Genomic DNA, 21,918 nt, shown 5'->3' with positions numbered 1-21,918 from the left:
ACCTCAAATATTGTTCCCTAAAACGCCCATGCCAACAGGGACTGAAATCATATCTTCTGTATAGTGTATGGTTTATTTGCTTAGGTTATCAGCCACGTCATCAAGGGTTGCATGAAGCTTGCATTTTGGAGGGAGGTTATCGTATCCACGTGTCTCATAAGGCCCACACATGTTGACCCTAAAACCATCTCAACTTGTTAATTTGCCACGTACTACTATTATTTAATCAAAATGATAAACAGACTAAAATACTGACGTGTCGTGAATCATGCTTTTTTATGAAATGCACAAATCCGAAAGTCTACTTTTCACATGCATTAAAATATTATTTACAAATTCTCTCCTATATATAGTCATTCCACTTACATTCTTCACAAAGATTCTCCCGTATAAATTAGCAACTGAGAGAGAGAGAGAGATGGGTTCATCTCATGGAGAAATACGAACAGCTCGCGCTGGGATAAAGCTACTGTTGATGGTAGTGTTTTTGGGCACTCTCATGATGTGGATCATGATGTCTACCAACACTTACTCCCACAAATGGTTGCCTTATTTACGAGCAAAGTATAATTTTTCTAAGTTTTTTGGAGTACAAGGTTAGAACACTTGAAAAATTAGATCTCACTGTTGTGCAACATATTGCTTCATCTTCATATTTATGGTTCTGGCGCCCTAATATCTATTTTGTTAGCGATTTATGATATGTGGTTTGTGTTACAGGTGTAACGCTTTTGATTTACACCTTTCCCATTCTCTTCATTGCTGTCTCGGCCTGCATATACCACCATCTTGGAAAGAAATTGAATGACTATAAACTGGAAAGGTAGCCACTAGCCAGCCTTTTAGCTCTTTTGATGGGAAATACACACTTCAATTCTGACTAATATTCTTTTTTTATTTTTATTGGTTTTGTATCCACAGCACTGACGGCAGAAAAAATATATTGACCTTATGGAAAAAGCCGATGCTCGTAAAAGGTCCTCTAGGGATTGTTTCCGGCATCGAGTTGGGCTTCTTTGTCATGTTCATAGCACTCCTGATTTGGTCTCTCTCGAATTACCTGCATAATAGCTTTGCTCATATCACCCCACAATCAGCGGCTGAGGAAGTTGAGAAAGTGTAATATTATTGTTGATAATTACATATAAACCTTTGATTTGACTATTGATTTAAACATTAATTAACAATAATATTGAAGATTGGAGGTGGTTTTGGCAGATGGCAAGCAAAGTTGGACAGTGCAGGATTGAGGCTAGGTCTTGTTGGAAACATATGTCTTGCATTTCTCTTCTTTCCGGTGGCACGGGGGTCGTCGGTGTTACCACTTTTTGGCTTAACATCGGAGGCTAGCATCAAGTATCATATATGGCTTGGCCACATCGTCATGGCATTCTTCACCGCTCATGGCCTTTGTTACATCATCTATTGGGCTGTTACTAATAATATTTCAGAGGTAAGTAATCTTGTTTAACCTATATATTTTACAATAATCATGGAATTTATATTTTCTCCATTTCGGGTTCTTTTTCCTTCTATTCTGGGAATAATAGTCACTCTACCGTTATGAGAAACAGAAAGCCGTATGGTAGTTTGGGACTACCATTCAACAACATGACAAAATATTTTGATAACAATCAACTGCTTTTATCACTTTATCTTAGGATTCTTAGCCTCTCAAATCACTAATATATACAGAAATAATAACTTTCGTACATAATTATCATATAATCTTCGTAAATTATTGCTAATCACACTCCTAATCCTATGTTTAAGATGTTTAAGTTTTACGGTCAACTGATGAGACCCATCACGTAGAAAATGCCCATAAGTAGAATGGTTGCATTAGGCAGAAGATACCGCCTGTCTTTTTGTTTTAAATAGGACCCACAAGTTGCCTTCTATAGTTCACTTTATAGGTTTTCACATTGTTGGGTTATGATTGCGTCATTGCTGTTGTGGCTCTTTTTAACTTCAAATTTAGCTGCTAAGTGTAATACTGTCGACTTTAACTTATGGGGTAGGAATCTAGTAACATGTGTGTACCTTTGACTGTGGAATTTTATTGGGATGAGTTAATGGTTTCTTTGTCCGATGCCCCGACCCAGTGGACCACCTGATTGGATGTATTCACTTTGGCCTAATTTTAAAGACGTACGTGTCACCACTTGTCCACCCATATCAAATCTTCAAGCCATGATAGAAAATTTTACGCTCAAAACACCACAGTGGCGGCCCCATTAATGTCGTAATCTTGTTTTATATGTGGATTTTTAGGATACTCAAAACAAAAGATAGTAGCTTCATTAAAGAAATAAAATTATACAATTTCACTATTCGTTTTCAATAGGCAGAATTCTACGTATATGTACTTGGGGATTTTTTTTTGTCTTTCGTATTTGTTTTAAAAATGAATTTAAGACTCTTATGCACTAAAACATCAGTAAAATTTCATTCCAGTTCCAGCATAGTTTTTATTTTACTCATAATGGGCTAAAGGATTTATAATGGTTGATTTAATGCAGATGGTAAAATGGCATAAAATTGGCATATCAAACGTTGCCGGAGAGATATCTTTGGTCTCCGGTTTAGCGCTGTGGGCAACAACCATTCCTCGCGTACGCCGCAAGTTCTTTGAAATTTTCTTTTATACTCATTATCTCTACATACTCTTCGTGGTGTTTTTCATATTTCATGTTGGTGTCTCTTATGCCTGCATTATGCTTCCTGGATTCTATCTCTTCTTGGTCGATCGTTATCTGAGATTCTTACAATCACGACAAAGAGTTCGTTTAGTTTCTGCCCGTGTCTTGCCATGTGAAACTGTAGAACTCAACTTCTCCAAAGCGCCAGGTAGGTTTACTTTCCTTATCTACCTTACTACAGTTGGTGATTTCAAATTAAGATGATAAAAATACTATGTTTCATTTGTTTACTAGGGTTGAGTTATAATACGACAAGCATTATGTTTGTAAACGTGCCAAGCATTTCGAAGTTGCAGTGGCATCCTTTTACTATTTCGTCTAACAGTAATTTGGAACCAGAGAAACTCAGTATGGTCATTAAAAGTGAAGGAAGTTGGTCCAAGAAACTTTATCAGATGCTTTCATCGCCTTCTTCAATCGATCGTCTCGAGGTCTCTGTTGAGGGACCTTATGGACCTGCTTCAACTAATTTTCTAAGGTTTGCACCTTTGCTTTTGCAATTTGGTTCGCATTTTGAAATTAGTAATTCTCGTTGTTCATAATAATCAATTTCTGTAGGCATGACACACTTGTGATGGTGAGTGGAGGCAGTGGCGTTACTCCTTTTATCTCTATAATTCGAGAACTCATCTTTGCGAGTTCAACAATCAAATGCAAGACTCCACAAGTAATCCTAATTAGTTCATTCAAGAGCTCTTCGGATCTAACCATGTTAGACCTCTTGCTTCCAGTTGCTGGAACCCCACCAGACCTTTCCGATTTGAAACTACAAATTGAGGCTTTTGTAACAAGGGAGAAACAACCTGCGACAGAAAACTCAAAGCGCCCTCAAGCCATATGGTTTAAGCCTAAAGCAACAGATGCACCCATAACTTCAATTTTAGGCCCCAACAGCTGGCTATGGCTTGGCGCAATAATATCATCATCATTTGTCATTTTCCTCATCTTGATTGGGATAATTGACACCTACTACATTTATCCCATTGATCACAACACAAATATGATTTTCTCCAGCTCTATAAGAGAATTCTTGAATATGTTATTTATATGTATCTCCATAGTCGCGACAGCTAGTGCAGCAGTGATTTGGAACAAGAAACAAAATACCATGGAAGCAAAGCAAATACAGAGCATGGAAGGAGTAACTGTAGGTGGATCATCCGACTCTTGGTTCTATAATGGTGATACAGAACTGGAAAGCCTCCCACACCAGTCTGTTGTCCAAGCTACCAATGTGCACTATGGGGAAAGACCCGACCTAAAAAGTAAGTTCTTTCATTGTTGTCATACATATAATCACTAGAATCTTTGTGCCTACAAACAGCTGATTGCTTTATGGTGGGCGTGCAGGAATGCTGTTTGATTGCCAAGGATCGAGTGTTGGAGTTCTGGTTTGCGGACCAAAGAAGATGAGACATGAAGTTGCAACAATTTGTTCATCTGGTCTGGCAGATAATTTGCATTTTGAATCTATTAGCTTCAGCTGGTGATTTGCTCGTCTTCTACCAAGGTTCGTACCACTTTAGGGGTACTTGAATGTGGAGGGTGCAGCATCAATTTCTCTGCTAGATGCACAGTTTGTGTTTAATTTTAGTAAGTGAAGCTGTAGAAGAATAAAATTGTTTTTCAATTTTTTTTATAAATTTTTTTTGTAAGTGTAAATTTCCTTCTGGTGTATGTTGAAAGTTTTCTAGGCATAAAACCATTGCACCTTATTGCGATTAATATAGCCACGTTCTTTGCTAATTGCTAAGTCGATTACTGGGAAAGGTTGATGATAAAAGCAGTGCTTGGAAATTATAACTTGAAAAAACATAAGCAATTACTCGACTGCAGAAAATAAACGGTTGTTTAATAGCAAAACCATGTGAATATTGCAACACGATTTCAAAATATACTCAGACGTGAATATAATTGCTCAACATTCCATTCCATGGATACATTACTATAGAAGAAAATGATTCACAAATATTAGGATACTTTCTTTTGAAATTGATTACAATAAAAATTGAGTCACAATCCAATCTCACAAAATCTCTCTCATGACAACTTCCAATTTTTTGTTGATCAATTTTGAATGTTAAAAAATTTATCAATAAAAAATCGAAAATTACTGCATAAAAGTTGTGAGAGAAAATTTGTGAAATTAGATTGAAAGTGTAGAATTACTATCTATTGTTATTGAATTTGTCCACGGATATAAAATATCTTATTAGAGGGTTTTGATACTTCTTATAGAGATGTTTTATAATAATATTAGGGTTTTGATAATCTAAAAGGGTTTCTAATAATTTAAAAAAATATATAATTCTTTCGTATTAAATGCTAAATAGCATGATCTATTACTGGCAGGACTCAAAGAAGCCATGCGAAAGAAGAAAAAAAAAGTTTTCACTTTTCAGTTCGAGACCCTAAACCTAGCGGTTTTATTTGGGCAAATTGCTTTCATTTATATTTTATACAGACAATTACCAGTATACAAAATTTGAAAAGAATGAGAAATGAAACAGAAATTCCTCTGGAACATTTCACTATGCATTGGCCTCCTTATCTACAAGAACAATTATGTGACTGATGAAAAGGGGAGGTCTTAAGACATTCCCATCTCTTGATTTCCAGGTCAGTAACTTCCATTCCATTGAATAAAGACTATGGGTTCACCCGTTGAAATGGACGACTGACTCCTCGTTCACCGGAAAGGGAACGTCTCATTAGAAAAAATACTCTCGGTAGCCCGTCTGTTGTCAAACAGCATAAGGCTTCACTTCTTAAGTTGCAGACCATCTTCATTTGTCTTCCATATTGGCAACAGATGTAAGTCTCTCCTCCAAGGCTTCAAGCAGATCTTGGTACTCAGCGAATATGGGATGAGACTGAAATAAGTAGATACAAAAATTAAAATATTTACATCTACAAATTACCAATTTTATTCTCATAATCAACAACGTTTTAAAGACACATACCTGTAATGTAATTGCATATGCTTTCCATAACCTCGTATCATGATGGAAAAGATCAAAAAGAACCTGCATAAAACCAGAAGGAAAATCTTAAGTATGCAATCCCGATTTCCATGGTTCAGATAATATTTTAGTTAAAGCGTCAGGGAAATGAAAATGTTAAGCCAAGGCATTCATTATCTAATGCACGATGTTTTAAAGGTATTTTAAGCTGGCAGCTTCATAAAGCTGGAACGTGAAAGACATGTAAAAGTTAGCTTTGGCAAGTACCAGAGTTCTGTTGGATAAATCAATTATTGACTAAATATGGAATGATTTTTTTTCCCTTGATCTCTGCTGGCTGAGATTAGGGATTAAATTAAGGTTCAATCAATCACCTTAATTCATGTGATTGATGGAACAAATTACAGGGATTTTGTATTTATTGTTTTCTTTTTTTACATTTACACAATTGTATAAATTGGCTATTGTACATATTTACAAAATATAATATACACAAAATTCTCTACGTTTCTTTTCTCTTTTCTCTTCTCAGGCATATTCTGGCAGCATAGTCCTGCTTCTCTTTCAAACTCTGACATGGTATCAGAGCCCAGGTTCAGTTGAACTGAGTGTTTGACCAACGGGTGAAGAGTTAGAGTCGATAACTACCTCTAATAATTGGCATGACCCAACATATGAGCTTGATCGCGAGGGAAAGTGTTGGAGTCTCACACCGACTAGGCATGCTCCAACCTACTGATTTATAAGAGGGGGTAATCCTTCCATTCAACAAGGCTTTATTGGGTGAGGAGTCAGACTCACCTCAAATCAATTCTCTTCTGATCTGAATCCAGCTTCCGCATTCTCTCAAATCAACTAGCCATTTTTTTTCTGTCCCTGCAAACAAATAGATACTCAGTTATTGGTTTCCTCTTTATTTTACAACTACTCAAAACTCCAAAATGGAGATAAACCCAAATCCAAATATCACAGATAGCCCAAACACAAGCCCAATCCTCACAGACAATCCATACCCAAACATTACAGACGGCCCAAACCCAACAATCACAGAAGCCCAACATTCCAACCCAAAGCACCAACCTCAACATGATCCAAGCCCAATTACCCACCCATTTGGAATGCCGGGTTACATCCCGGATCCTACACCTCCAATGGGTCTGGGTTCAAACCCAAATCCCTACCCGTTTCCCTTTCACCTGATTCCAGCCATCGGCAACGGCAACAATCGCCCTGTCCTAGGCGATGTGCTCTATGCACACCCCTCTATTGGCCCCAAATTGGTTCTCATCAAGAACACCTTAACAGGTTTCGAAAATTATTCCAGTTGGGCTTGCGATTTTCGCCGAGCCTTGATCACAAAAGATAAACTTGACTTCCTCGATCCAAACTCCCAACCACTGTCTGACTCTCACCTTCAGTGGCACTGGCACCGTTGCAATATGTTGGTTCAATCGTTTCTCAACAATTGTTTGTCATCAGAGGTGGCTGCTGGTCTTCCTCCGACTGAAATCATGGTTGAGATATGGGGAAATATTCGAGAAATGTACGGGAAGCTTGATCTGGCCAAAATTTTCCATCTCCGGTAACAACTTGCCGAGATCAAGTAACAAAACTCTTCGGTAACCTCGTTCTTCAATCAGCTCTCCGCCGTTTGGAATGAGCTTGATGTGATGGAAGAAACCCTAGAAAGGCCACCTGCAACACTTGCACAATGGGCGAGGATTCGCGATCATGACCGATTGAGCCATTTTCTCCTCGGTTTGAATGATGCTTTCCTCGCCTTCCGCAGCCAAGTTCTCGCCACATCACCACCTCCCACTCTCCGGCGAACTTTCCAACTCGCCTTCAAGACGAGAGTCAACGATAGGTAAATGATGGCAATTAGCAGACTCATGGGTTGGCTTTTGCAAGTTATCGATCACCGGAGAAGGAAGGGTTGAATGGGGACATTGGGCAGCTAGGGCAATTGGAAGAAAAACATGTTCTTTTATATGCAGGTCAAAGTGGATCTAACGGTCAGAAACATGTCGCGTCATTCACTTCATCCAATGGCTCACATGATGCCATGTCACGAGGCGGGTCAAATGGGCCAAGCAGTTAGGCTTCTGGGTCAAATCATGGGTCAGACAAACCCAATAGTTGGTCAAATTGGCATACTGGGTCAACCAACCCCAGAAATTCAAAATTGGGCAAGGGTAAACTATTTTGTGAATACTATAAATGGAGGAATCATACTCAGGATCGTTGTTGGCAATTAAATGGGTATCTCAACAACGAAAAACTAGAAATTCTTTAGTCAATCACGTCGATGCTATCCCTACAGAACCTCCAATTGCAGCACCTCTAATCACCTCTAATCAATATCACCACCTTCTCCAAATGCTGAATAAAATCCCAACAGCACCCACAACATCATATGCAGGTATTTCTTACTGCTTAAATTTTATTACAATTGATATGTGGATTATTGATTTAGGGGCTAGTGATCACATTATTTGTGACCCAAAACTTTTCACCACTATATCTACTACCTCATCCACCTCCGTTTGTATGCCGAATGAAAACATTGCCTTAGCCACTCATATAGGGACCGTAAAATTATCTGCACATTTACAACTTACAAATATCTTATGTGTCCCTGCATTCCATTTTAACCTTATCTCCGTATCAAAATTATGTTCTGATAATAGTTGCACTATGAAATTTTGTCATAATACCTGTGAATTTCAGGACGTTTTGACTGGGACATTGATGGGTTTGGGTAAAGCCAATAAAGGTCTGTACTACTGGGTTCCCAATGCGTCTTCTAAAGTTATTTCTCCTTGTATTACATCCAATAAAATGTCCAATTGTAATACAATGCTTAATAAAGCTTCTGTTATTTTCCATCAAAGATTAGGTCACAATGCCACTATCCCTCAACCCAAATGTCAAATATGTCCCTTAGCTAAACAAGCAAGAACTAGTTTTCCACATAGCACATCCACCACCACTCAACCTTTTGCCCTAATCCACCTTGACATCTGGGGCCATATCACACCCCAATCGTGATGGATCTAGATTGTTTCTTACTATTGTTGATGATTTTTCCCAGGGGACATGGACTTTTCTCATGCAATCTAAAACCCAAACACTTACCTACATTAAACACTTTCTCTCTATGGTCAATACCCAATTCCATACATCAGTCCAGCGAGTTAGAACCGACAATTCTAGAGATTTTTTCAACCATAATTGTTCTTCTCTGTTTTTATCCCTTGGCATTCTTCACAAAAGTTCTTACACATATACCCCACAACAAAATGGAGTTGTTGAAAGAAAACACCGTCATCTCTTAGAGGTAGCCCAGGCCCTAAAACACCAAGTCACCATTCCTGTCTCATTCTGGGGTGAATGTGTGATCACAACCACATACCTGATCAACCGCATGCCGACCAGAGTTCTTCACGGGAAAACTCCTTATGAGTTATTATTCAAGAAACAGCCAACCATTGATCACCTCCAAGTATTTGGCTGTCTATGTTATATTACTACTCTTGGCTTTCATGATAAGTTCGGCTCTCGGGCCACCCATTGTATCTTTATAGGCTATCCCATGCTCCAGAAAGGTTACAAACTTTATGATCCAACTAAAGATCGTTTTATAATATCTAAAGATGTTGTGTTTCATGAAGACATATTCCCTTTTGCCAACGCTGACCAGGTTTCATCTTTATCTTCTCAGCTATTTTCTCATGATGATGCTGTCACTTCCCCATATCTTCTTTTTTTCTATGATACCTATTCTTGAGGCTCCTTAGCAACCTATTATTATTGATTCTGATACTGATTCAGCAGCCACTGACAATATTCCAGCAGAGTCTTCTCCTCCCGATTCTCCTCCACAGTCTCCTGATTTAGTTCCACCTTTACCCATCCGCCGCACTGCTCGTCAGACTCGACCACCAATCTGGACAGCTGATTATGAGTGTCCTACTATATCACATTCTTCAGGTACTTGATATCCTATCTCTAATTATGTGAATATGATCGTCTTTCTCCCACCGAGTTTGTATCAGTCACATCTCTGCTGACCGAGAACCCACTTGTTACTTAAATGCTGTCAAATATTCCCACTGGCGTCAAGCAATGGCTGATGAACTAGCCGCCTTGAATTAGAATCACAGATGGGATTTAATTCCTCATCCTACTCATAAAAAACCCATTAGCTGCAAATGGGTCTGCAAAATCAAGCACCGTGCCGATGGGTCAGTTGAGCGTTACAAAGCCCGTTTAGTGGCTAAAGGGTTCACTCAATGTGAGGGGTTTGATTATCAGGAAACATTTTCCCCAGTTGCCAAACATGTCACTGTCCGTGCCTTCCTTACAGTTGCTTCAGTTCACGATTGGTCTCTACATCAAATGGATGTTCATAATGTTTTTCTTCACGAGGACCTCCATGAAGAAATCTATATGGATCTTCCTCCGGGAATTTGCAGACAAGGGAAGCAGAAAGTATGTCATCTGTGAAAATCCCTTTATGGTTTAAAGCAAGTATCCCATCAATGGAATGATAAATTCATAGCAACTCTCACTGACATAGGATTTTTTCAGTCTAAACATGACTATGCATTGTTTACTTGACATAGAGGTAAAACATTTATTGCTCTAATTATCTATGTCGATGACATTCTCATTACAGAAAATGATGAAGTAGGCATCAAATCCTTAAAACAACATCTCAACAGACAATTCTAAATAAAGGATCTGGGAAAGCCAAAATATTTTCTCGAAATCGAAATTGTAAGATCTCCAGTAGGGATATCTCTTAGTAAATGAAAATATGTCTTAGAACTCATTTCTGGTTCTGGGCTATCAGGATGCAAGCTAAGTGTTATTCCAGTAGAACAGAACACCAAGTTAACCAGTCAAGAATATGATAGTGGGACATCATCCTCAGAAAATGATCCACCTTTGGAAAATCCTACAAACTATCAAAGACTTGTTGGCCGACTAATTTACCTCACAATGACTCTACCAGACATCAGCTATGCGGTTCACATTCTTAGTTAGTTCATGCACAGACCTAAACAATCTATCATGGATGCAACAATAAAGGTATTGAAATACTTAAAAGGGTGTCTTGTTATGGGGCTTCTCATTCCTCGTAACAAAGGCTTAGATATCACAGCACATTGTGATTCAGACTGAGCTACATGTCCGATGACAAGAAAATCACTCATTGGGTTCTGTATGAAGCGAGGGGGAGCACTTATTTCTTGGAAAACCAGGAAACAAACTACTTTATCCCTCTCTTCAGCAGAAGCCGAATACAAAGCCATGGCAAAGACAACATGTGAGATCATCTGGATTCTGGGGTTACTGAGAGATTAAGAAGTGCAAGTAAGTAAACCAATTTTTTTTATACTATGACAACAAAGCTGCAAACGATATTACAGCAAATCCAGTATTTCATGAAAGAACGAAACATATAGAAATTGATTGCCACTTCGTCAGGAGCAAAATACAAGAAGGGGTAATTAAGACTCTACACATTAGTACTTCTAAACAACCAGTAGACATCTTCACAAAGTCATTATGCAGCAGACAACATTCACATCTACTTAGCAAGCTTGGAGTTTTTGACATCTACAAACCACAAGCTTGAGGGGGAGTGACGAAATATGGAATTATTCTTTTCCTTTGATCTCTGGTGGTTGAGATTAGGGAGTAAATTAAGGTTTAATCAATCACCTTAATTCATGTGATTGATGGAACAAATTATAGGGATTTTGTATTTATTGTTTTCCTTTTTTACATTTACACAATTGTATAAATTGGCTATTGTACAGATTTACAAAATATAATACACACAAAATTCTCTATGTTTCTTTTCTCTTTTCTCTTCTCAGGCATATTCTGGCAACATAGTCCTGCTTCTCTTGCCTTCTCTTTCAAACTCTGACAATTATACCTCAGATCGTCTTAAAAGAGTGGCAAGAACAACTATCCATTCTTTGAACTTGATAGAGCACATATGAGCCAAGAGAAATTTTGCATCCAACCTGCTCTGCAACGTACCCATTTGAAGCTGTAAAAGAAAAGAAAAAAGAGGGAAAGAGAGAGAGTCAATCAGAAACCAAATAAAATTTGTTACAGTGGTTTTTAATACACTGAAAAATCTTCATTTGGCACCCATTTTTTAATACAGATATTGGGCTTCACGTCACCCAAAAAAAAAAAATTTCTCCTTCTCAGAGTAAATACACTTGATAAGTTGATCCTCCTAACTTTCATAAGTTAATGAGTTAGATATATGGCAATTTTTTCCTGCTCTAATTTGTTTGTCCAGATAAAACCCTAGTGACTACCTTTCAGAAAATTTAAATTTATAGGAATGTTAAAGAAGAGAGGCCTTTAATTACTAATAGACATTTTCAACTATATCATAAGACCATAATGATGAGACAATAATGAACTCAACTATCGAATGAAAATCATGTACGGAAAAGAAATTTAGGTTTGACATTGAATAGAAGAGAAGTAGGCTTACAGGCTCTGACTACTTGTTGTTGTAGATTTTCGCAAGTGTACGAAATCGTGCAAGTAATAAAGTGTAAAATTACGGATATCGAACCCAAGGGAATTACTATTATCAATTACCAATTAAACTATCCTATCACTATTTGATCAATCCAAATTGTATCAAGAAAAATCTAAACTAAATTAACGATTGAATTTAAAAAGAAAACTGAAAAGAGAACAATTAAAATAAACCTTTGGGTAAAAACAAGATGACTAGACTTAGGGCATAGACTTCACACCAACTCTTATTCATACGTATCGATCTCTTATGCTAATTTTGTTAAGCTCTTCCTATAGGTCAAACTCCCTAAATTTCCAATAACTTTCTCTCAAACAATTATCAAATTAACCCCTAATTACTAACCCGAATTATCTCTAATCAGATTTAAGCAATTGGAGATCATTACACTCTATGGATTTTACCAAAACCTCACAAATCGCGGTAACCTATCTCTAGCGTTTGCTTAACCTATGGTTTTACTACCGTAGACCAACTAGGTATCATCTCTCGATCTCAACTTAGTCCATTAGTTCATTCAATTCTTGGGCCCTTAAGAATCAAAAGCATTAGGAATAATAGTAAAACTTAGGAAAAGTTCTTAATAAAAATTAGCAATCAAAGATCAATACATAATCAAGAGATTGGGCTACATCTTAGCCCTGGAGAATAAATTTAGTTCATAATAAACATGAAAGAAACAATCATTTTTATTAAAACAATCATCATGAGTTTATAAGAAAAGAACAAGAAGAACTTCTCTATATTGTGAATCAAAGCTCCAGAACTTCTGTTACTTCTCTTCTCTGTAGATTTTTCTCCTCTTTTTCTTCCCAAAGAATCCCCCAAATAATGCTAAAAGACTTCTCTTTATATCCCACAACGGTTAGGGTTTTATTTTTCTTAATTCTATTTGGTTTAGGACTCTTAACCCTATTCTCCTACCTAAAAATGGATAAACAGTTTTTAACTTCTGTGACTGTGCCCTGGCACTATGCTGCAGCACATTAGCTACTAGAAAAAGTGTGCCACGACACTGTGCCGTTGCACAGTAGCTACTGGCCTTCTTCCCGCATCATTCCACTATTCTTTAGAGATGGTAATTTTTGAACTCGATAACGATGAAATTTTGAAAAGTGGTAAACGTAAACATATGAAATGTATCCCTTTGAATCAGCTTTCCAACAGTCTAAGAATCATGTTAATCCGAGTTCTAAAACTCAAGATATTCTCAAAATACTGAGGTATGTTCAAGCTGGAACGTAATCTAGAATTTTCTCTTTAGTTCAACTTCCATAACTTCTTCAATTCAACTTCGATTATTGATCTGTTTGTTTTCACTCGTCACTCATTCCATTTCCAACATGATTCTTCATCCAACCATAACATTTAAGCACTAGTAGCTTGAAAAACACTCAAAAACACCCGTGATCCCATAAAAGGCAATTATGAAAATATTAAGCAACTTTACCAAATTAAGCCTAATTTCCCACAATTAATCCCCATAAACCACTAACAAAATGTGTATTTTCAAGCTTTTATCACAACCCCCAACCAGCTTCTTGCTAGTCCCTAGCAAGCTAAGCGATAGAACAAGTCCTTTAGCTTGAAAACACAAACAAAATAAAGTCTATATCTAAACTATCCTAAATCACTTCCGTAGATTGTCACGGTTGCATTTAGCATATGCAACAAGCCTTTAAACCCCTAGGCGGCCCTAGTTGGATGAGTTGTAGTCTCGTGAGGGTTTCCAGCGATGATACCTACAAACATCCAAACCTAACCTCACCTAGACTCAAAACTAAAGACTTAAACAAACATTTTAGGATCTATACATATAATCGTCTCAAAAATTGTGTCAATGTGAACAGATCGAATAATTAACAACATGCAAATGCAAAGGATAAGTGAATTTCAACTACATTTTTGTTATTGACTCTCTCCTAATCATTCACAAACCATTCATCCAAAAACCCAGATGATTTTATATGTAGCTTCCATAGGCAAAGTACGAAAATAAAACAAATGTGCAATCAAACTCCATAGGCTCACTTTTCAAACTACTCTCCACTAATGTAGAATCCAATCACTACCTCGGATCATTAGGTCTTTTTCATAGTTGTAACGTTAGGCCAGGGTAATGGTTTATGAAAGAACAGAAAGGAATTTTTAACAAAATGTAAGAGACTTAATATTTTACAGTAAATGATCATGAACAATCTCTTTCTTGCTTCCCTTCTCATTTGCCCTCTACCCTTTCACATTGATTGAACTCTTCTTTCCAACATTAGCACAAACTCCCATGTAATGTACCTCATTTCAAGTTCTTCTCCCCAGCTACATCTTCCTATTTTTCTGCCAATTTTTCTTTATTTTCATTTTTTTAGGAAGATAGTAACTCAAAAAAAAATTCGTCTACCCCACCTTGCTTCTACTATCATTTTTTTTTCTTTTCACAACCCCCAACCTATCTCATTGTACATACTCAGGTTGTGGTCCAAAATATATATTTATTTTCTTTACCACACTTCTTTTCATTAGTTTTTCTTATAAGGTCACCCCAAATTAAGTCTCTCACAATAAAATGGGCCGGAAAGTGTTTTAGGCTTCATTGTCAAGGTGAGATATAGTAGGTTTACAACAAAAAAGAGTAAGGCTTACCAAGTGTATAATAATATGCTCAAAGGGTTAACTAGGGATAAAGTAATATAGGTTAGCTTGAAAGGCTCAATTGTTCTAAAGAAAATTGCCTAAATCATATCCTAGGCAATGCGGATTCTAGGATTTCGCCTCAAGTGGTTATCAAATGAGTTCTAGAGTTTATGCACAATTTTCACAAAAAAAAAATTATTACCCATAAAAACACACATAAAACATCTCTAAGTTTCCAAATTATTAAACCAATCAAACCCATTCCCAAGAGAGTCATAACTAAATGCAATTGTCATCCACTATCATCCTTACACTACGCGAAAGTTAATAAAATCTCAATGTTATAAATTCACAATCTGGTCTTATCATTAACTTATGTATGAGTTCCAAAACAAAACAAAATACATTAACTCTTTGACCCTACAAGACACCTAAAACAATTCCACCCAAAAGCTTTTAAGCAGATAATTCAAAGCAAAAGGTATTCAAAGATGTCCATCGAATGAAACTAAATTTGGCCATAAAAAAAAGGTATTCCTTACCCCCAACGTTAGAGATGAACATTGTCTTCAATGTACAAAGAGAACAACTACAATGCCTTTCGTGTTCAAGATGAACGTGGAGATAATCACGTGAAGGCATGCATAACGTTTGCCGTGTCTAATAGTCATTGGAAATCTAGTAAAAAAAACAAACTATGTGCCTTTCTTGGCCAATTAAGTGTGCATAACAGAAATAATGGGTGAAACATAAACAACTAACATATCAAACCAAACCAAAGTTATCACAACTTACACATTAACCGAAAATCTAAAATAAATTCAAAATTAAAGTAGAGAGCTTGGGTTGTTTCCCAAGAAGCGCTTTATTAGAGTCGTAAACTCGACTTTTCAAATCCTTCAATCTGGATCATCTAGGAAAATCCAAACTCTTCTATCTTTAATGCTACCATCTACATAAAGCTTCAATTGCTCTCTTTCCCGCTTATTCTCAATTTCCTCCTCCAAAGTCCTAAAATTGACAACACATTTTTCTAGGGGTAAACGAGGGTATTTTTCTTCTAAGGTCTCAGCTACTTTATCATCAAGGATGCTAATCTCAAAGCAAGTATCTAACTTGGGTGGACATTTCATAGTATCAAAAACATTAAATTCAACTTGTTCATCCTCTACCCTCAAGATTAGTTTTCTTTATGAACATCTATCAGCGTTCTACTCGTAGCTAGAAAAGGTCTTCCTAAAATTAGAGGCACCTCCCGATCTTTTTCCATATCTAATACAATAAAATCTACCGGGATAAATAGTTTATCTACTTTTATTAAGACATCCTCTACTACTCTCCTGGGGTATTTTATAGACCTATCAGCTAATTGAAGATGGATTGTGGTTGGTTTTACTTCCCCTAGGCCTAGTTTCTTATAAATTGAAAATGACATGAGGTTAACACTAGCTCCTAGGTCACATAAAACTTTAGCAAAATGAACATTACCTATTGTGCAAGGAATTGTGAAAGTCCCTGGATCTCTAAGCTTTTGTGGTAATTTCTTCAATAGCAACGCGCTACACTCTTCTATAAGCATCACCGTCTTATGTTCTTCAAACCTCCTCTTTTTGGTGATAATCTCCTTCAGAAACTTCGCGTACTTCAACATTTGCTCCAACATGTCTACAAAAGGAATGTTAATGTGTAAAGTTCTAAACATGTTCGTAAACTTATCGAATTGCTTATCCAATCTCTGATTTTGCACTTTGTGAGGATAGGGGAGGGTCGTGTCATCATTTGTCGCAACATGGGCATTTTTGTCAATTTTTGCCCCTGTGCCGCAACACAGTGTTGCGGCACACTTGGTTCTGCCCTCTTTTTCATCTTCAAGTTTTTCCTTTGTTTCTCCTTCTTTGCTTGCTTCCTTCAACTCCTTACCACTTCTCAGCATGATAGCATTGACTCTCTCCTTCAGATTCTTATCAGTATTAGTCGGCAATGTTCCTTGAACTCTTCCTACTAAAATATTGTGGATTTGCCCCATTTGAGTTTCAAGATTTCTTATGGAAGCGGATTGGTTTTGCAATAAAACTTCATACTTTTGGAGTTGACTTCATTCTTGTCAAATCTTTTTCCGGACTCCTCTATGAATTTAGTGAGCACACTCTCCATATTAGATCTCTTCTCTTGAGGTTGGAAGCTTGGTGATGGTTTGTGCTCATTGTTGTTACTCCACGCGAAGTTTAGATGATTTTCCCATGCTGGAGTATATGTGCTTAAGTATGGATTCCCTTGCCCTTTTTGAAAATTGTTGACATAATGCACTTGTTCAGGTTGAGCAAACAGACTTCCTTCTTGGCAATCTCTAGATATAAATGATTTCCTGCTCAAAATTCACATGTTAGAGAATGAGTTTTAATAGCATTTACGTTTAGAGCAACTCCCAATTGCTTTTGAATGGCTGAAAGTTGAGTAGCCAACGCGGTGTAGCCATCGACTTCATACACTCCTGCTACTCTGCTAGGAGCATTCCTTTCCAAAGGTCTCATGTAATTGTTGCTTGCCATCACCTCAATCCATTTATAGGCTTCCTTTGGTGTTTTATTATTCAAAGCTCCCCTACTTGCAGCATCAATCATCACTTGTATATTTGGCAGCAACCCATTGTGAAACGTCTGCACTTGCGACCATATTGGCAGCCCATGGTGAGGACACCTCCGTAAGAGATCCTTATATCTCTCCCAAGCTTCATAGAGTGACTCCATATCTTGCTGGAAAAAATTAGTGATGTCACTCCTCATCTTAGCAGACTTGACAGGTGGGAAATATTTCGTAAGGAATGCTTGAGCTAACTCATTCCATGTAATAATACTTCATAATGGCAGAGAAATCAACCAAGCCTTAGCTTTATCCCCAAGAGAGAAGGGGAAAAGTCTAAGCCTAATTGCATCATCAGATACTCTATCGTGTTTGAATGTGTCGCATAGCTCTAGAAAGTTTGTGATATGCAGGTTGGGATCATCATTAGGTAACCTTGCAAAGTGAATCGAATGTTGTATCAATTGAATAATTCCTGGATTTATTTCAAAAGTATTTGCTTGAATTGGTGGCCTCCTTATGCTAGAATAGCACCCTTCAACAGTAGGACTAGAGTAGTCCTTCAATACTCTTTGAACAATTTCAACTCCTGTATCAGCCATTGAACTAACTCCTCTGTACAATTCAACACTAAAAATATAGAACTAAAAAATAAAATAATTAAAAAAAATATAATACAAACCAAATTAGCAACTAAACAACTTGTATTGATATTGATAATATAAAAGCAATTCTCCGAAAACGGCGCCAAAAACTTGTTATAGATTTTCACAAGTGTACGAAATCGTGCAAGTAATAAAGTGTAAAATTACGGATATCGAACTGAAGGGAATTACAATTATCAATTACCAATTAAACTATCCTATCACTATTAGATCAATCCAAATTGTATCAAAGAAAATCTAAACTAAATTAACAATTGAATTTAAAAAGAAAATTGAAAAGAGAACAATTAAAATAAACTTTTGGGTAAAAACAAGATGACTAGACCTAGGGCATAGACTTCACACCAACTCTTATTCATATGTATCGATCTCTTATACTAATTTTGTTAAGCTCTTCCTACAGGTCAAACTCCCTAAATTTTCAATAACTTTCTCTCGAACAATTATCAAATTAACCCCTAATTACTAACCCGAATTATCTCTAATCAGATTTAAGCAATTGGAGATCATTACATTCTATGGAGTTTACCAAAACCTCACAAGTCACGATAACTTATCTGTAGCGTTCGCTCAACCTATGGTTTTACTACCGTAGACCAACTAGGTATCATCTCTCGATCTCAACCTTGTCCATTAGTTCATTCAATTCTTGGGCCCTTAAGAATCAAAAGCATTGGGAATAATAGTAAAACTTAGGAAGAGTTCTTAATAAAAATTATTAATCAAAGATCAATACATAATCAAGAGATTGGGGTACATCTTAGCCCTAGAGAATAAATTTAATTCATAATGAACATGAAAGAAATAATCATCTTTATTAAAACAATCATCATGAGTTTATAAGAAAAGAACAAAAAGAACTTCTCTATATTGTAAATCAAAGCTCCAGAACTTATGTTACTTCTCTTCTCTGTAGATTTTTCTCCTCTTCTTCTCCCCAAAGAATCCGCCAAATAATGCTAAAAGACTTCTCTTTATATCCCACAATGGTTAAAGTTTTATTTTTCTTAATTCTATTTGGTTTAGGACTCTTAACCTTATTCTCCTACCTAAAAATGGATAACCAGTTTTTAACTTTGGTGACTGTGCCCTGGCACTATGCTGCGGCACATTAGCTATTGGAAAAAGTTTGTTGCGGCACAGTAGCTACTGGTCTTCTTCCCGCATCATTCTACTATTCTTTAGAGATGGTGATTTTTGAACTCGATAACGATGAAATTTGGAAAAATGGTAAACAGATGAAATGTATCCCTTTGAATCAGCTTTCCAACAGTCTAAGAATCGTCTTAATTTGATTTCTACAACTCAAGATATTCTCAAAATACCGAGGCATGCTCAAGCTAGAATGTAATCTAGAATCTTCTCTTTACTTCAACTTCCATAACTTCTTCAATTCAACTCCAATTCTTGATCCGTTTGTTTTCACTTGTCACTCATTCCGTTGCCAGCATGATTCTTCATCCGACCATAACATTTAAGCATTATTAGCCTGAAAAACACTCAAAAACACCCGTGATCCTGTAAAAGGCAATTATGAAAATAGTAAGCAACTTTACCAAATTTAGCCTAATTTCCCACAATTAACCACTAACAAAATGTGTATTTTCAAGCTCTTATCACTTGTGTCCTATTTCTGAGATAATTTTGCAACAAAATATACATACTTAATGTATGCAAATCCAATAACTCAAGAAAACAGTAAGCCAACTTGAAAAGATAATTAGGCACAAAATGAGAGATTGATGATAAATTGATACCTTTTGCCCAATTAGTTCAAGCCCTGAAGCAAAATTCTCTAAGCGGGCACTACCATATCTTTCTCGTTGAAGATATTCCTGTAGTAAATGATAGCAAAGCTCTATGATCACTTTAATCTACGTCACAACCCAAATGGACATTGTAAGCTATTCTTACCACTAAATCAAACTGAGTGCCTTTTACAAATGCAACAAGCTTGGAAAGTTCGTTCCCCGACATCAAATAGCTAGCATGACTTTCTAAAATGTTCTTAACAAAAGCAACAATAGGACTCTGCTCCTTGAATGAGGTGTTGTCCAAAAGAAGAAAAGCATACTAAATATAATTGGAAATGTTAAGATGCAGGGTTCAGATGCATGCCAAACATCACAAGAAAGCAAATTAACCTTTTATCCAAAGATGGCCTCCTGTAACTAGAAGAAAAAATAAAATAGCCCAAGAATCTGGGTGATAATTTTTCTGAATCAGTTGATGCTGGTTCAAATTCCCTTCCAGATCTCAGTAAGAATCTCACCTAAACATCAAATATTTAAACAAAAAAAAGAAAAAGGTTATTAACCATATAATTTTCCAGTTGAGCAAAAATCAATTATTATGTCCAAACTGATACCAGTTCCCCAACAAGTTCATATAAACATTCATCAAGTGTTGCCTGCATAGTATTAACAACCTTGGTCAGAATTAAGTCATGAAGCGACAATGAAAAAAGAGAACAAAATTTGAAACCGACAAGAATAAATCGAACCTGTAATAAACGTAAAGCACAATATTGATTGACAACAGGACCTTCAAGTTTAATAATCACCTGTTGTTAGTAAACAATCCCGTATACGCAGTGGAAACAAAAAATTATAATATAACAGGATCGTTTACATGAGCCAAGATCAAGGGTATGATTTTACAATTTATATTAAATAAAATCTGCATAAATATTCAACATGAGTTAAGAGAAACAAACGCATGTTTGGAGGCTCCACCACGATTGTCGTTGAACGTTTTGCTATTGATCCAAGTGTAGGATCGAACCCACGTAGTCCACACGAAGACAAACTCAAAAGAACCAAAGAGGGATTTGCTAGATCCTCTTTGGCTTCAAGATTAAGAAGAAAGTAAAATCAATTGAATTGATTTTAGGCCAAACAAATTTTCTGCTGTGGGAGTGTATTCAAAATGGGCTGTTGTGTGTGTTTTTCTTTTAGAAAGAAATCAATTCCTCAATTAATTAACACACACACTTTTCTTTTTATAGTTAATCAATTTGCCCTAATCCCATACGAAATAGGATTGGGCTCCAACCCAAACGCCCCATGTTGCCAAACACTCCTAATTTGATTTATTTTATTTTCCATCATTATCTCAATTAAAATCAATTAATATATATATTTAAATATATATTAATATTTAACAATAATGATAATGTATTTAAATATGTGCGAACACACATTTAAACGTAATTTCACTTATTTAATTTTTCTAACAAATTAAATAAAGGCTACGACCTCAGCAAATTTAATTACACTGTGAAATTACCAAAATACCTTTTCGCCTTAAAAGATGAAAACACCCTTCTTTCTTTTTGGATCTTAAATTATCTTCTATGTGTATGACCCATAGGCTCCTCATCATATCGGCAGTGTATAGTATCGCGCTTAACACCAATTAATCGTCTCACTAATACACAGACCAAGATTGGCCCCTAGCAAGGCATCATGGTCACCCGATAGATTCGGATTCAGCAAAATAGCTACTTGTTCAACGATATGGTTACCATATAATTCGATCATTTCATCATACATTATCTCGACGAGACGAAGGCATAGAAATAGTGTTAACCTTCGGTTACTCTCGATATTATTTATTCAGTTTCTGGACCAATGACCTGTATTATAAACTGGATAGAGCAATAACTCAATCCCACTATGGCCACAGTTTTAGTGTCATTGCCATATACTGAATTGCGCCGTAAGATAACTTTCTCCCATACCCGGGAGTGATGAATCCTCTGTCAATCCACCATAGTCTTGATACACTCCTTG

General features: G+C 36.6%; 2 protein-coding genes and 1 non-coding gene across 3 annotated transcripts; 2 read left to right on the top strand and 1 right to left on the bottom strand.

Moving 5' to 3' along the window:
* Window positions 1-418: 418 nt before the first annotated feature.
* Window positions 419-4,427, top strand: LOC116134276 (ferric reduction oxidase 2-like). The gene is made up of 8 exons (XM_031419951.1): window positions 419-596; window positions 721-823; window positions 922-1,119; window positions 1,219-1,453; window positions 2,523-2,850; window positions 2,937-3,180; window positions 3,261-3,967; window positions 4,053-4,427. The coding sequence occupies exons 1-8, from the start codon at window positions 419-421 to the stop codon at window positions 4,190-4,192; spliced, it is 2,133 nt and encodes a 710-aa protein (XP_031275811.1). The 3' UTR covers window positions 4,193-4,427.
* A 670-nt stretch (window positions 4,428-5,097) lies between these two features.
* On the bottom strand, window positions 5,098-20,595 carry LOC116134278. The gene is made up of 7 exons (XM_031419952.1): window positions 20,493-20,595; window positions 20,269-20,396; window positions 20,039-20,174; window positions 19,882-19,959; window positions 11,619-11,735; window positions 5,666-5,728; window positions 5,098-5,575 (listed from the first exon to the last, which is right to left on the bottom strand). Exons 1-7 carry the CDS (start codon window positions 20,538-20,540, stop codon window positions 5,489-5,491), a joined length of 657 nt encoding a protein of 218 aa, XP_031275812.1. The 5' UTR covers window positions 20,541-20,595; the 3' UTR covers window positions 5,098-5,488.
* On the top strand, window positions 17,559-17,665 carry LOC116134334. The gene has a single exon (XR_004128720.1). It is a non-coding gene; the product is annotated as a small nucleolar RNA R71 (small nucleolar RNA).
* Window positions 20,596-21,918: the final 1,323 nt, after the last annotated feature.

This window comes from Pistacia vera, unplaced genomic scaffold, assembly GCF_008641045.1.
Source record: "Pistacia vera cultivar Batoury unplaced genomic scaffold, PisVer_v2 Contig284, whole genome shotgun sequence".
In the NCBI taxonomy this organism is placed as follows: domain Eukaryota; kingdom Viridiplantae; phylum Streptophyta; class Magnoliopsida; order Sapindales; family Anacardiaceae; genus Pistacia; species Pistacia vera.
This window is presented reverse-complemented; position numbering and strand designations above follow the sequence as displayed.